General features: G+C 43.3%; 1 protein-coding gene across 2 annotated transcripts in view; it reads left to right on the top strand.

The window, feature by feature from the left end:
* Positions 1-12,816, top strand: part of ZRANB3 (zinc finger RANBP2-type containing 3) — a 128,095-nt gene that overhangs the window by 52,466 nt on the left and 62,813 nt on the right. For both annotated transcript variants that reach the window (XM_084642980.1, XM_084642979.1), the window contains exon 6: positions 932-1,017. In XM_084642980.1, coding sequence (XP_084499106.1) covers positions 932-1,017 — 86 coding nt within the window. The remainder of the gene's footprint in view (positions 1-931; positions 1,018-12,816) is intronic.

The raw sequence follows: 12,816 nt of genomic DNA, 5'->3' as shown, positions 1-12,816 counted from the left end.
CAGCCTCGATTAGGTGCTAGCTGACCTGAGTACATACCTATTGTTTCAGTTGGCTAGCCTCGCCTGCCACTCATGCTGCCACAGCTACACTCTATTTTTAGACAGCTAGCTCATTCAGAGCCATTTGAGTATGTTTCCTTGAGCTGGGAATTGTACACTCAGCTGGAAGTGTAGTCATACCTACAATGTCTCAGAGGGTACTTCCTGTGTACGTGGAGGGCCTCGAAAGTAACACAGTTTATGAGTGGATACTTCTGACAGAGAATCCTGGATGGTCTCCACACCCCCTTTCTTCATTACCTCCTTTTAGAGATTGAAAGTTGTTCCATTGTTCCACTTTTCTGGGTTATGATGTGCATGAAATTCCCAGTCTAAATAAAGAAATTCCTGCTCAGGCAAAAATACCAAACAGTATGCATAACATATCTAATCTGAAATGCAGCAAAAACTAATCTGGCTAATAGGTTAATTACATTTTAATAAATAATGTTCCAAGCACTGAAAGCACATCTTTTCTAGCTTCATCCTTATTTCCCTGGCAAAGGGTTAGGAAGAGTGGGCCCAGCTTCTGATACTGAATATCTTGGATTATTTCTCTCCCCTCCCCCGCCGTTGTCTGTGTGAGGCCATCAGTTACATTTTTTCAGGTTACTGATATACCACCCATAAACTCCCCTTCAAGGTCTTTCCACAGATGTTCTCTCCTAGGGGGACATAAAATTCCTATGTAATGTTATTTATTTGTTTCAAGTTTTGTATTTATGTAATGTAGCCTGTAGAAAATAGAGACAGATGAATGATTTATTAAATGAAGATTATTTTTAAATAGTTTTGGTGGAGTTAAGGGTATGGAGAAAAATGTATTTAAAGATCATTTGTATGGTATGGACCCCTCACATTTTATTATTTATATTGGTGTCTTTGTTTACAGCTTTTCATGCAGATTGAGGCACTTTTTCCAAGAAGATTTGGAACCTGGAATGAATATGCAAAAAAATACTGCAATGCTCGTGTCAGGTACTTGCCTTTTTATTTCTCTGTTAACATCTTGTTTTTTATGTTGTGATAAATGAGAAATCCTAATAAGAAAATAATTAAAAGTAAAACATACTGTAATAGGTTGGTTGCCATGCTGCAGCTATACGTTCAGAAACAGCCTAGAGCCTATAGACAAGGGAGGCTAATGGGCAGTGCTTAATTTGTGTCAGGGCTGAGCCCGGCACTTCTAGACTTGGCAATTCATAACCCCTGCATCTCCGGGCTTGCTGCATGAGTTATGAATATAAAAAAATTGCTTGAGCCCTGGCATCTCTTTCATTACAAATTAAGCACTGCTAAGGAGCACTGGAGATGTGAGATGCCGTGAAAGGCAGAAGGAGGATTGCACTGTTCTTTCTTGTGTTCTGTGAAAGTCATAGGGACCAGCAAGCTGCTGCTGCTATTTGTAAATTATTGCTTTGGACAGACCTAGACTGTTTTCTCATTATTGGATTTTTTATATATATAATGTAAGTCCTGATGATGCCAATTTGGTCAAACTGTTAGCCAGTGTGTTAGAAGAATTAAAAATGCAAATAGGCAGGAAAAAAGTCAACAATATTCTTCTTTGAGTGGTTGTAGACATGTATTCTACTTAGCATGTTCGTGCCTACTGTACTGGAGATGGAGATTATTTTCTCACAGCAGTACTCGGGGTGGCACATGTGTCCTGTGCCTCCTCATGGCCCCCCAAGGCTATATAAGGGCGAGTCCACCCCAGTCCTCCCTCATTTTTTTCTTATGGTCAGTTACCTTAGTCCTCCCTTTGAGGGGTTTTCTCCTCACGGTTTTCTCTTTGTATCACAATTTGTTGCCGAGATTTCACTACTGTAAATAGTAGCAATTAGTGTCTGTAGTTTAGTGTAGTTGTTAGTTTAGTTAGTTTTATAATGTTGTGATTCTCAGCACCGTAGGTTATGCAGCATTCCCTGGGTTTCAAGCACTGCCTGTTTTGTGGGGTCCCCAGCACTGTCCCCCACACATTTCCTTTAGTTAAGCACAGTAAGCAATATATTACACTTTTCTGTAATATCTGTCATTCTTTTAAAAAGAGAACACGGGTATCTAGAGATCTTTACCTGAAACAGCATGTGATAGAACAGGCTATGAGGTGTCTTGGCACCAGGACCCTCTTTGGATCATTGGCCAGCCTTCCTCAGGCATTCTCTACCTCTGTGGTAGTTGCCGATAGTCTCTGAACTCTGATTCTTCCCTGAGAAAGGGAAGAGTCAATCCATCATCTCCCAAGGTCCCTCATGAAAGGATCCATAAAATGGATCAGAGCCATCCAAAATCGAAGATGTTCATTCCCCATTTGTGGCAAAAACAGTCTCACAGTGTCCACAAGACTCAGATACCTGGGGTAGAGCTGGACCGTCAACTTGTGTCTCCCTGGTACTGAGGTGAGAGGATCCCAGTACCATACCATTGACTCCAGAACCGTCAGTGGTACAGCTGTTGACTTTGATACTTATGGATATCACAGTGGCTCTGCTGCTTTCTGTACTGACAGTCTCTTATGCCTGTGTGGCAGCAACAGATTTGCTCTGTTTGTCAGTACGCTCCTCTCTATTATTACAGGACATCGGTGCATTTCTAACTCCAGGACAGAGACTAATATCACTGACAACTTTGGGATTGACAAAGATGGCTACTGGGCCAGTATTGTTCTTAGTACCATCGAAATCCTCAACCTCAGTGTTAGCAAACTCAGTACTAAAGTATCCCTCAGAATTGGGACCAATTCCATCTTGTTATTTGGCCCCAATAGTGGACACCTTCTCAATACTGGATCCCTCTTTAAGGTCTTCTGCTTCTTGGGATGCCTTTGCTATACCAACCACAGTTCCTCCTCCAGTACTGACATTTCCCCCTCCCCTGTTAGACTATGGACAAACCAGGTCAGGCACTACTGATGCTCACTGACTATTCAGAGGGTTCCACCCACTCTGATTCAGAGTTCTTCAGTTCATTTCCATTATCACCTTGGTGAAAGCAGCCCTTTATATCCTCCACACACCCAACTGAGGGAAAAGATCAGCACCAAGAGCACAGTTGCTCTTATAACAAGGACACACCTTCTTGGAAATGTATGTATTGGCCTCCTGTGCCTTATGCCATCTTGCAGTGGCTTCCCTGGGCCCTGTGGGGTGCCCCTTGTTCACATAGATCTAAATCACTACACAGTGGAAGGGAGAACCCCTTATTGAGTGGACCAGCTCCCAGAATGGCCTGTGATACAGGTACTGGACAATGCCTGTCCTCTCGAACCACCGCTGTTGGAGGAGTCTTTGCCAGAGAATCAACCTTAGCCTCAAGAAATTAACATCACCTCCAGCAATTCTGTGCTCATCTTCCCTAGATGACCCAGTGGTCTGAAGTTCATCTTCTCCACCCGCCAGAAGATTTAAAATTCTATCAGGACTTACTTAGGAGAATGGCTGCTTGTCTAGGTACACAAGCTGAACTGGTAAAGGAAAATACACACAAGTTATTAGACATCTTTCAGGCAACAGCTCCAGGAAGAGTAGCCCTGCTGATTAATAACACTCTCTGACAGCCAGTGAAAGCCTTTTGTCTTACACCAGTGTTGCTAGCCCCGACAGTCAAACATATAGACAAACGATACCATGTACCATTGCAAGGCTTTGAATGTTTTGCTCCAACCCACCTCCCTCATCATCATAGCCATTAAAAGAGATTACAGCAGGGGAGAATTAAGTCGACCCCAAAGAAAGACTGGACTGCTTAGCAAGAAAGATTTATTCTACTACTTTCCTCCAGATGAGAACAGCAAACCAACAAGCTCTCCTAGTGAAGTATGATATCCTCATCTGGGAAGCAATGTCTAAATTACTAGATGGAAATGGGAGAATTATCAATAATAATGCAGAATAGGGAGAAGTGTTCAACAAGTATTTCTGTTCTGTATTTGGTGAAAAAACAGATGGTACAGTCTCAACATATGGTAATAACACTCTTTCCATTCCACTGGTGTCTCTGGAGGATGTTAAACAGAAGCTACTAAAGTCAGACATTTTTAAATCAGCATGTTCAGATAACTTGCATTCAGGAGTTTTAAAAGAGGTGACTGGACCATTAATGTTGATTTTCAATTAGTCTTGAAGCACTGGGAAACTTCCAGAAGCCTGGAAGAAAGCTAATGGTGTGCCAATTTTTTAAAAGGGTAAACGGGTTGACATGGGTAATTATAGGCCTGTCAGCCTGACATCAATCCTGGGCAAGATAATGGAGCTGCAGACACAGAACTCAATAAAGAGCTAAAGAGGGGTAATGTAATTAGTGCAAATCAACATGGATTTATGGAAAATCGATCCTATCAAACTAACTTGCTATCTTTTTTGAAGAGATGACAAGTTTGATTGGTAAAGGTAATAGTATTGACATTACATGGTGGGGGCGGAGAGGGATAGCTCAGGGGTTTGAGCACTGGCCTGCTAAACCCAAGGTTGTGAGTTCAATCTTTGAGGAAGCCATTTAGGGATCTGGGGCAAAAATTGGGGATTGGTCCTACTTTGAGCAGGGGGTTGAACTAGATGACCTCCTGTGGTCCCTTCCAACCCTGATATTCTATGACATAATATATTTACAAAAAAAGAAAAGGAGTACTTGTGGCACCTTAGAGACTAACCAATTTATTTGAGCATAAGCTTTCGTGAGCTACAGCTCACTTCATCGGGAGCTACAGCTCACTTCATCGGATGCATACATAGTATGCATCCGATGAAGTGAGCTGTAGCTCACGAAAGCTTATGCTCAAATAAATTGGTTAGTCTCTAAGGTGCCACAAGTACTCCTTTTCTTTTTGCGAATACAGACTAACAAGGCTGTTACTCTGAAACCTGTCATAATATATTTAGACTTCTGTAAGGCATTTGACTTGGTACTGCATGACATTTTGATTAAAAAACTAGAATAATATAAAATTACATGGTACACATTCAATGGGTTAAAAATTGGCTAACTGATAGGTCTCAAAATGTAACTGTAAACAGGAAATCGTCATCGAGTGGGTCTGTTTCCAGTGAGGTCCCGCAGGGATCAGTTCTTGGCCCTATGATATTCAAATTTTTTATTAATGACCTGAAGAAAACATGAAATCATCAATGTTAAAGTTTGCAGATGACCCAGAAATTGGGAGAGTGGTAAATAATGAAGAGGATGGGTCACTGATTCAGAGTGATCTAAATCACTTGGTAAACTGGGCGCATGAATACAATATATGTTTTAATATGGCTAATGTAAATGTATACATCTGAGAACAAAGAATAGAGGCCAATACTTAAAGGATTAGGGAATCTATCCTGGGAAGCAGTGACTCTGAAAAAGATTTGGGGGGTGGGAAGTTTGAATCTTTAGCTGAACATGAACTCCCAGTGTGACACTGTGGCCAAAAGAGCTAATGAGATCCTGGGATGTATAAACCAGAATCTTGAGTAGGAATAGAGAGATTTTACTTCTGTATTTGGCACTGGTGCAACTGTTGCTGGAATACTGTGTCTAGTTCTGGTGCTCACAATTCAAGAATGATATTTATAAATTGGAGAGGATTCAGAGAAGAATGATTAAAGGATAGAAAATATGCCTTACAATGATAAACCAATAGAGCTCCTTCCATCTATCTTAACAAAGAGAAGGTTAAGGGGTGACTTGATTAGTCTATAAATAACTACATGAGGAAAAATGTAATAATGGGTTCTTCAGTATAGCAGAGAAAGGTATAACAAATTCAGATTGGATATAAGGCATTCTTTTTTAACTGGCTAATTAGCTATTGGAGCAATGTACCAAGGGTTGTGGTGGATTCTGTCCAAGGTTATATCTCCCAGATGCTGAGGAAGTAAGATGGTCTATTCCTGAAAAGGAAGGAACGAGAAGATTGCTGCTAGTTGCATTGCTGTCCTTGAAGAAGAAATCAAAAGGCTTGTTTCCCTACAGGAGGTTGAGGGCAAAACAAGTGGTTAGAGCAGGAGTTAGATGACCTCCTCTTCTGACAGGTTTCTGTCTCTTCCTGAAGGTGTTAAGTTGCCTCAGCGGATAGAAGAGCTGTCTCTGACATGCTGAGAATATTTGCTGTGGAAGATTACATTGGTGCTTCCGAGCTGCTGGAGTGCATGCTCCCAGGGAGCAGAGAGTAGTGTGTGAAATTTTAAAAGGGTACAACACCTTGTATGTCTTATTTGAAACAAAGATTGTCCATTAAAGGGTAAGCCTTCCATAAACTGTTGAATATCTGGCACTATATTGCAGAGGCCATTGCAATGGAGGAAACAGCTGCGACATCGAGGGCAGATTAGAGTGAGCTGCAGCCATCTGACGATCTGTTAAGAAAGCCCTTAACTCTTTTTTTTTGTGTCATCCGGCAGTTTATCTATTAATGCATAAATTTGTAGATTATAAGGCCAGAAGGGACCATTCTGATCATCTAGTCTAACCTCATGTATGTCACAGGCCATAGAACTTCCCCAAAATAGTTCCTAGCACATATCTTTTAGAAAAGCATTCAATCTTGATTTTAAAATTGTCTGTGGTGGAGAATCAAACACAATCCTTAGTAAATTATTCCTGTAATTAATTACCCTCACTGTCAAAAATTCACACCTTATTTTCATACTTTTGCTCATCATTATGCAATCACCACTTTGAGATTTGATGCAAATTTTGGAAAGTGTTGTTGCAATCACTATTTAAATGGACTCATTATCTCCCACCATACTGTACTACTTGTGAGTCACCTGAGTGGAATACATGTCTACAGCCATGTGAAGAAGAAAAAACGATTACGTTCTTCAAGATGTATTCCATAACCCGCCCTCTATCCCTTCTCCATCAGAATCTTAGGGTATGTCTATACTCCAAAGAAAAATCCTCAGCGCCAAATCTCAGAGCGCAGGTCTGCTGGCTCAGCCTTGGGCTCTGGAGCTAAACATAGCAGTGTAGATGTATAGGCTCAGGAGCCCAGTGCTCTGAAACCCAGTGTGGGGAGAGGGTGTGACTAAGGTTCTAGGGGGCCACGCTGAGACTGTTCAGTCAGGGCAAACTGAAAAGAATGGGGCAGACAGTCCCCAAAACTGGTGGTTATTCTAATAATTAGATTCACCAAGCCAGCAATAAAACAGCTTCCCTAATACCTTATTGGTTACCCAGAAGACAAAAATACAGTTCTCTTAAAACAATCCATCCTTGGGCTTCCACCCAGACAGCCAAATCAAATATGATGAGGATAACTGAAAATCTTGTTCATCATGTAAAAAGTTCTACCAATCCCAAAGGATCGGACACATTACCCACCAGGTCAATGAATATTTCAGATCTTACCCAAATACATGCGTACAGCCAATTCTTATTAACTAAACTAAGATTTATTAAAAAAGAAAAGAGGGTGAGTATACGTTAAAAGATCATTATACATACCAGGGGTGGTCAAACTACGGCCCGTGGGCCACATCCGGCCCACCAGCCAATTTAATCCAGCCCTCGAGCTCCTGCTAGGGAGTGGCCACGGCTCCCGGAAGCAGCGGCATGTCCCCCGTCCGGCTCCTATGTTTAGGGGCAGCCAGGGGATTCCACATGCTGCCTCCGCCCCAACCGCTGCCTCCGCAGCTCCTTTTGGCCGGGAACTGTGGCCTGTGGGGGTGGTGCCTGTGGACAAGGCAGTGCACAGAGCCTCCTGGCCGCGCCTCTGCATAGGAGCCAGAGAGGGGACGTGCCACTGCTTCCGGGAGCTGCTTGAGGTAAGCACCTCCCCCCCTCCACACACACACCTCAACCCCCTGCCCCAGCCCCAGCCCGGAGCCCCCTTTCGCACCCTGAACTCCTCATTTCTGGCCCTACCCCAGAGCCCGCACCCCCAGCCAGAGTCCTCCCCCTCTCCTGCACCCCAAACCCAATTTTGTAAGCATTCAGGACCTGCCATACAATTTCCATACCCAGATGTGGCCCTCGGGCCAAAAAGTTTGCCCACCCCGATACATACAGATATAAATAAAGTTCTTAAGTCAGTTTCGTAGTAGAGATGGTGAGCTTCAAAGTTGCAAAAGTTCTTTCGGAATTAGTTCCATAGGTTATAGTCCAATGTCGAATATCAGGGTTACCCAGACTGGAGCTGGGGACCTCAGTCTTGTGTCTCTTGTTTGCTCAAAGCTGGGATTGGATGGCAGGGCATGGATCACTTGATGATAACCTGTCTGTTCATTCCCTTTGGGGCACCTGCCATTGGCCACTGTCAGAGAACAGGATACTGGGCTTGATGGACCTTTGGTCTGACCCAGTATGGCCATTCCTATGTTCTTATGTCTCAGACTTCCCCTGATGAATCTTAAGCAGATTTGAGATACAGGATCAGGGCACCAGAGTCCTTTTTATAGCTTTACTTGGGTGCAGCATTGTGGCTTTGAAGTAGAACCTCCTATTTCCTATGTGGTAACTAGTTGCATTCATCAACATAAGGTAATTATCCATTGAGTAGTTCAAAGACAGTTTACTACAAACTTAAAAGAAAAATATAAATAATGATATTATTACATTCAGGTTTCATCTAGATATTAATATTCCCTTTTTGATCCTTGAATCAATAGTAGTAACAGACAGGAACTGTCTGTTTACATGGTTAACATCTAACAAGTTGTTAGTAAACACGTACAATTAGTATTACCTCTAATTCTCTTACGATACAGATTTGCATTTCAAAACTCTAGTCTATCTAACATTATGAAATGTCCCTAATTACCAGTGACATGCTTTTCTCACGTCTCTAAAGGTTGAATGTGGGTCATTTAGCTTACGAATTGCTTTATCGTTTCTGGCTCAATGTCACAGAGGGTTTCAGAGCCTCAGGACCATCCTGAGCCTGAATGCCTATACTGCTAGTTTTAGCTCTGCAGCACAAGATCCCAGTTAATTTGACCCGGGCTCTGAGACTCAGTGCCACAGGTCTTTTATTGCAGTGTAGATATACTCTTAGCTTTTTCTCCAGTGCAAAGAAATTGAGGGGATTTGGGGCAGCGTTGCCCTTCTATAGCTTCAGGAGGGGTCACAAGGAGGCGTAGGGGATTCTCACTGCCCCGACAGGCACTGCTGCAGGAAAGTCTCTTGCTCCTATGTGTTAGGTATGAACACATTTGAGTAAAATACAAATCTGCATCCACTTCTTGAAGAACAACAGTTACAGAACAGAACCTTTTTTCACCTGTAATTCCTGAGCCTTGGACAGCTCTAATAGTAATAATACTACTTCAAAGTGCTTTATAAACAAATTATTACTCCTGAGGGCATTCTGTGCCAAAAAATTAAAAATTCTGCACCAAAAAAATAAAAATTCTGCACACAATATTTTAAAATTCTGCAAATTTTATTTGTCAAATACATGTGGAGGCTCTAGCATGGCATTGGAGTGCACAGACCACTGGCTGCACAGCGGTGGGAGATAACTGTGCAGCCTCCCCCCGGGACACTCACTCAGCAGTGAGGCTGCACCCAACCCTGACACAGCGCAAGGACTGGGCCTGCCCCAGAAACACCCCAGGGCATGCTCCTCCGTGCAAGGTGCACCAGGTGTGGGCAGACAGGTTCAGCAAGACAGGATTGAACTGTGGAGGGGACTTAGTGTGGGGAAATCCAGGTGTGGGTTGAGAGGTGTGGGGCAATCTGGGTATAGGCAGCTGAGTGGGGGATCCGGGTGTGGGGGGAGATCTAGATGTACAGGGGCTTGTTGGGGGGTTCTGGGTGCAACCATAATGGGACTCCATAGGGGGGGTCCAGATGAAGGTAGTTGGGGCTCAGCAGTAGGGGTGTTGGGGTGGAGGGGGATAGAGCTCGGCAGGGGGGTCTGAGTGTGGGGGGTTCAGTGGTGGGGTCCAGATGCTGGGGGAGTGGGACTCAGTAGGGTGGGGATCCAGGTGCAGTTGATTGGGGCTTGGTACAGTGGGGATCCAGATGCCGGGTGGCTCATCGGGGTGGTCCAGGTGCACGGGGAGTGAGGCTCATCGGGGGGCAGGGGGGTTCTGGGTGCGGGATGGAGAGGGGATGAGGCTCGGTGGGAGAGTCTAGGTATGATGAGTCTGGATGCACGGGGGTTGGACAGATGGCGGATCTCTCCCCCTGCAGCTGAGGAGCAATGGGTACAGGAAGCATGGGGTCAGAGGGAGTTTGCGGAGCTTCCTACAGCTGGGGGAGAAATCAGAGGGTGGGTCTGACGCAGCCCCAGATGCCATGCAGGGGAAGAGGAAGTCCCGTCCTCCCCAGCCCAGCCGGGGCTAACAGCTGGTTAGGAGCCACCAGATGGATTTTCCCTAGTCCTGCACCCTGCCCCACAGTAATTTACCTCTCTGCTGGCTGCCCTGGGCACCCGAAAAATACTGCTGGCTTTCATTTGCTTGCCCATCAGAAAGTCATTTTTCTGCGGGGAAGCAAAGAAATCTGCGGGGACATAAATTCTGTGCATGTGCAGTGGCACAGAATTCCCCCAGAAGTAAATTATCCATTCAGGGGAGTGAAGAAAGTAAATATTTTGAGTTAGTTTTAAAGCTAGCTTTAAAACTTGGGCGGTCCAGGCACCCCAGTCCTGTGCTAGACTACCTGTCCAGCTATTTATTTCCCTCATCACTGATCATCTCATAACCACTAATGTATTGTATTCTCACAATACCCGTGTGAGATAAGGAAGCATTGCCCTAATTTACAGATGAGGAACTGAGACACAGTGTCTTGCCCAGGCTCACTTGGGGTATCTGTAGCTGAGCTGAGAATTGAACCTAGGTATCCTGAGTTCCAGTCCAGTGCCCTAGACATTTCTCTCTCTCATTTAAGAATCAGTTTCTCTAGATGTATTCTAAAAGTAGAAAAGAAAGAGGAGTTGCTCAGAAACAGATTTGCTAAGAAACTGTGGTTTAAATAATTGTTTTTTTCAGAACTTAATCTATAAAACCTTGTTATGCCACAAATTCATTTTGTGTCATTCTTAATGGTTATCTTTATCACTGGTGTGGTTATGTAAGCTCTCAACTTTATGTACGTTTCTGGAACCTCAGACTTGGGAAGATACTTCCAAGTGAATATCCAAGAAAAATTCACTTGGAAGTGAATATCCAAGTGAAAGTCAAGTTATTCTGTTACTTAACGGAATTCATTTTGCCAGATAACTTGAGTTTCACTTGGATGGTATTCTTATAAAAATTCATATTCTAAGGTTCCATTTTCCCAAACAATTTTTTGTTTTACCCCCTGGCTTATGAATTTTTTAGCATTTGAGATGCCATGAAACAGTTTTGTCTGATATCCAGACAGAGTAACTTTGTTTTTTCTAAGGTGTTTTGACTGTGAGAATGTGAAATTTTCACACCACAAATGTGTGTGGGATGTACAGTGTGGTTAGCTATTCAATTCTGGATAATGATTTTATTTTTGGAATACCATAAATGTGCAAAAAATCAAACTGAGTGATGGTCTGCCATGCTCAAAATAAATAACTTTGTCTTTATGATTGGGCTGAAATAAAAATGTTCTATGATGTTTAAGCTTGATTTAACATTTTTATGCTGTATTTTCCAAGCATATCTTTCGACTTGGATATTCAAGGTCACCTCTTTCTGAAGGTAAAAGGTCTGGAGGGAGTCTGAATTTTTTGCCTACCTTTTCTTAACTTTCCCCTCTCTCACTTACATGAATAAAATGGTAGCACCTTGACTCTAATTAGGACAGAAAAAGTGTCTTCTGGGGATTGTATATATAGTACTCAGTAAATAAATATGGGGGAGCGGGACAGGAAGTGTGCAAAGCCCTGGCTGGGATGATTTAATTGGGGATTGGTCCTGCTTTTGAGCAGGGGGTTGGACTAGATGACCTCCTGAGGTCCCTTCCAACCCTGATATTCTATGATTCTAAATAGTGGTGTAGCCAGCATCTTCCTCCTGAATACATCATCCTCACAGTATGATCATACTTCACCAGCTCAGACATGAGTCTCTGTGTCCCTTCCTAAGTTGATTCTAGACAGCAGAGTAAAATGCTGCTGAACTGTAAATTCTTTCAGATGTTTCCAATATACTTCTATCCTGGGCAGGTGTTTGTTGGGCAGCTCTTCAGAATTGATGAAATCTTGATGGAATTTGTCATGCTACTTGTGCCGCTAATCTCCTGGCCAGTATGATAGAAAAGAAGTGAGAAAAAAGCTAAAAACAGAAAGGGGGGCAGTGTGCAAGACCCTTTCCATCTTCCCTGCTGGTTAAATAGCACTAAGAGGGGTTCAAAAGAGGGGAGTGTTCAGATGAAACGTGGGGGGCTCAAAGGTTACCTGGCAGTTGGGGTGACACTTAATCATTCACTCAGGGAAGAGAGACTCTTAAGGAGGAAAGCGGGTTGTTAAAATTCTTGGAACAAAAGTAGGACTTTCTCAATCTTTGGCCTGCCTTAAGCATTTCTTAGGACATTTATAGCAACAGAGCCAAAACAGTGATCATCCTCTGTATTGGCTGTGCTGCACTGGCAATCAGGAAAGAACTGTACCAAACTACCCCCTCCCCATCTCTGCACTGGCACATGTGCTGGTAGCAGCGGTTTCTCTTTGCGTCAGACCTAGACACCTCCACCTACCCTTTTGCTTATGCAGATCCGGAAGCCCCTGACACAAAAACCCAATTGTACACAGAGGAGTTCTGAGATCATTTATACAAAAGAATATTAGGTAAGGGAATGGGTACAAACCAATGGGCTGAAAGGGGTGGGGGGCATAAGGCAATTCAACAGCAGTAGTGAAACAAA

The sequence above is a fragment of the Lepidochelys olivacea genome (assembly GCF_965140295.1).
Source record: "Lepidochelys olivacea isolate rLepOli2 genome assembly, chromosome: 11".
In the NCBI taxonomy this organism is placed as follows: domain Eukaryota; kingdom Metazoa; phylum Chordata; order Testudines; family Cheloniidae; genus Lepidochelys; species Lepidochelys olivacea.
The sequence above is the reverse complement of the archived record's forward strand: the minus strand, read 5'-3'. Positions and strand labels throughout refer to the sequence as shown.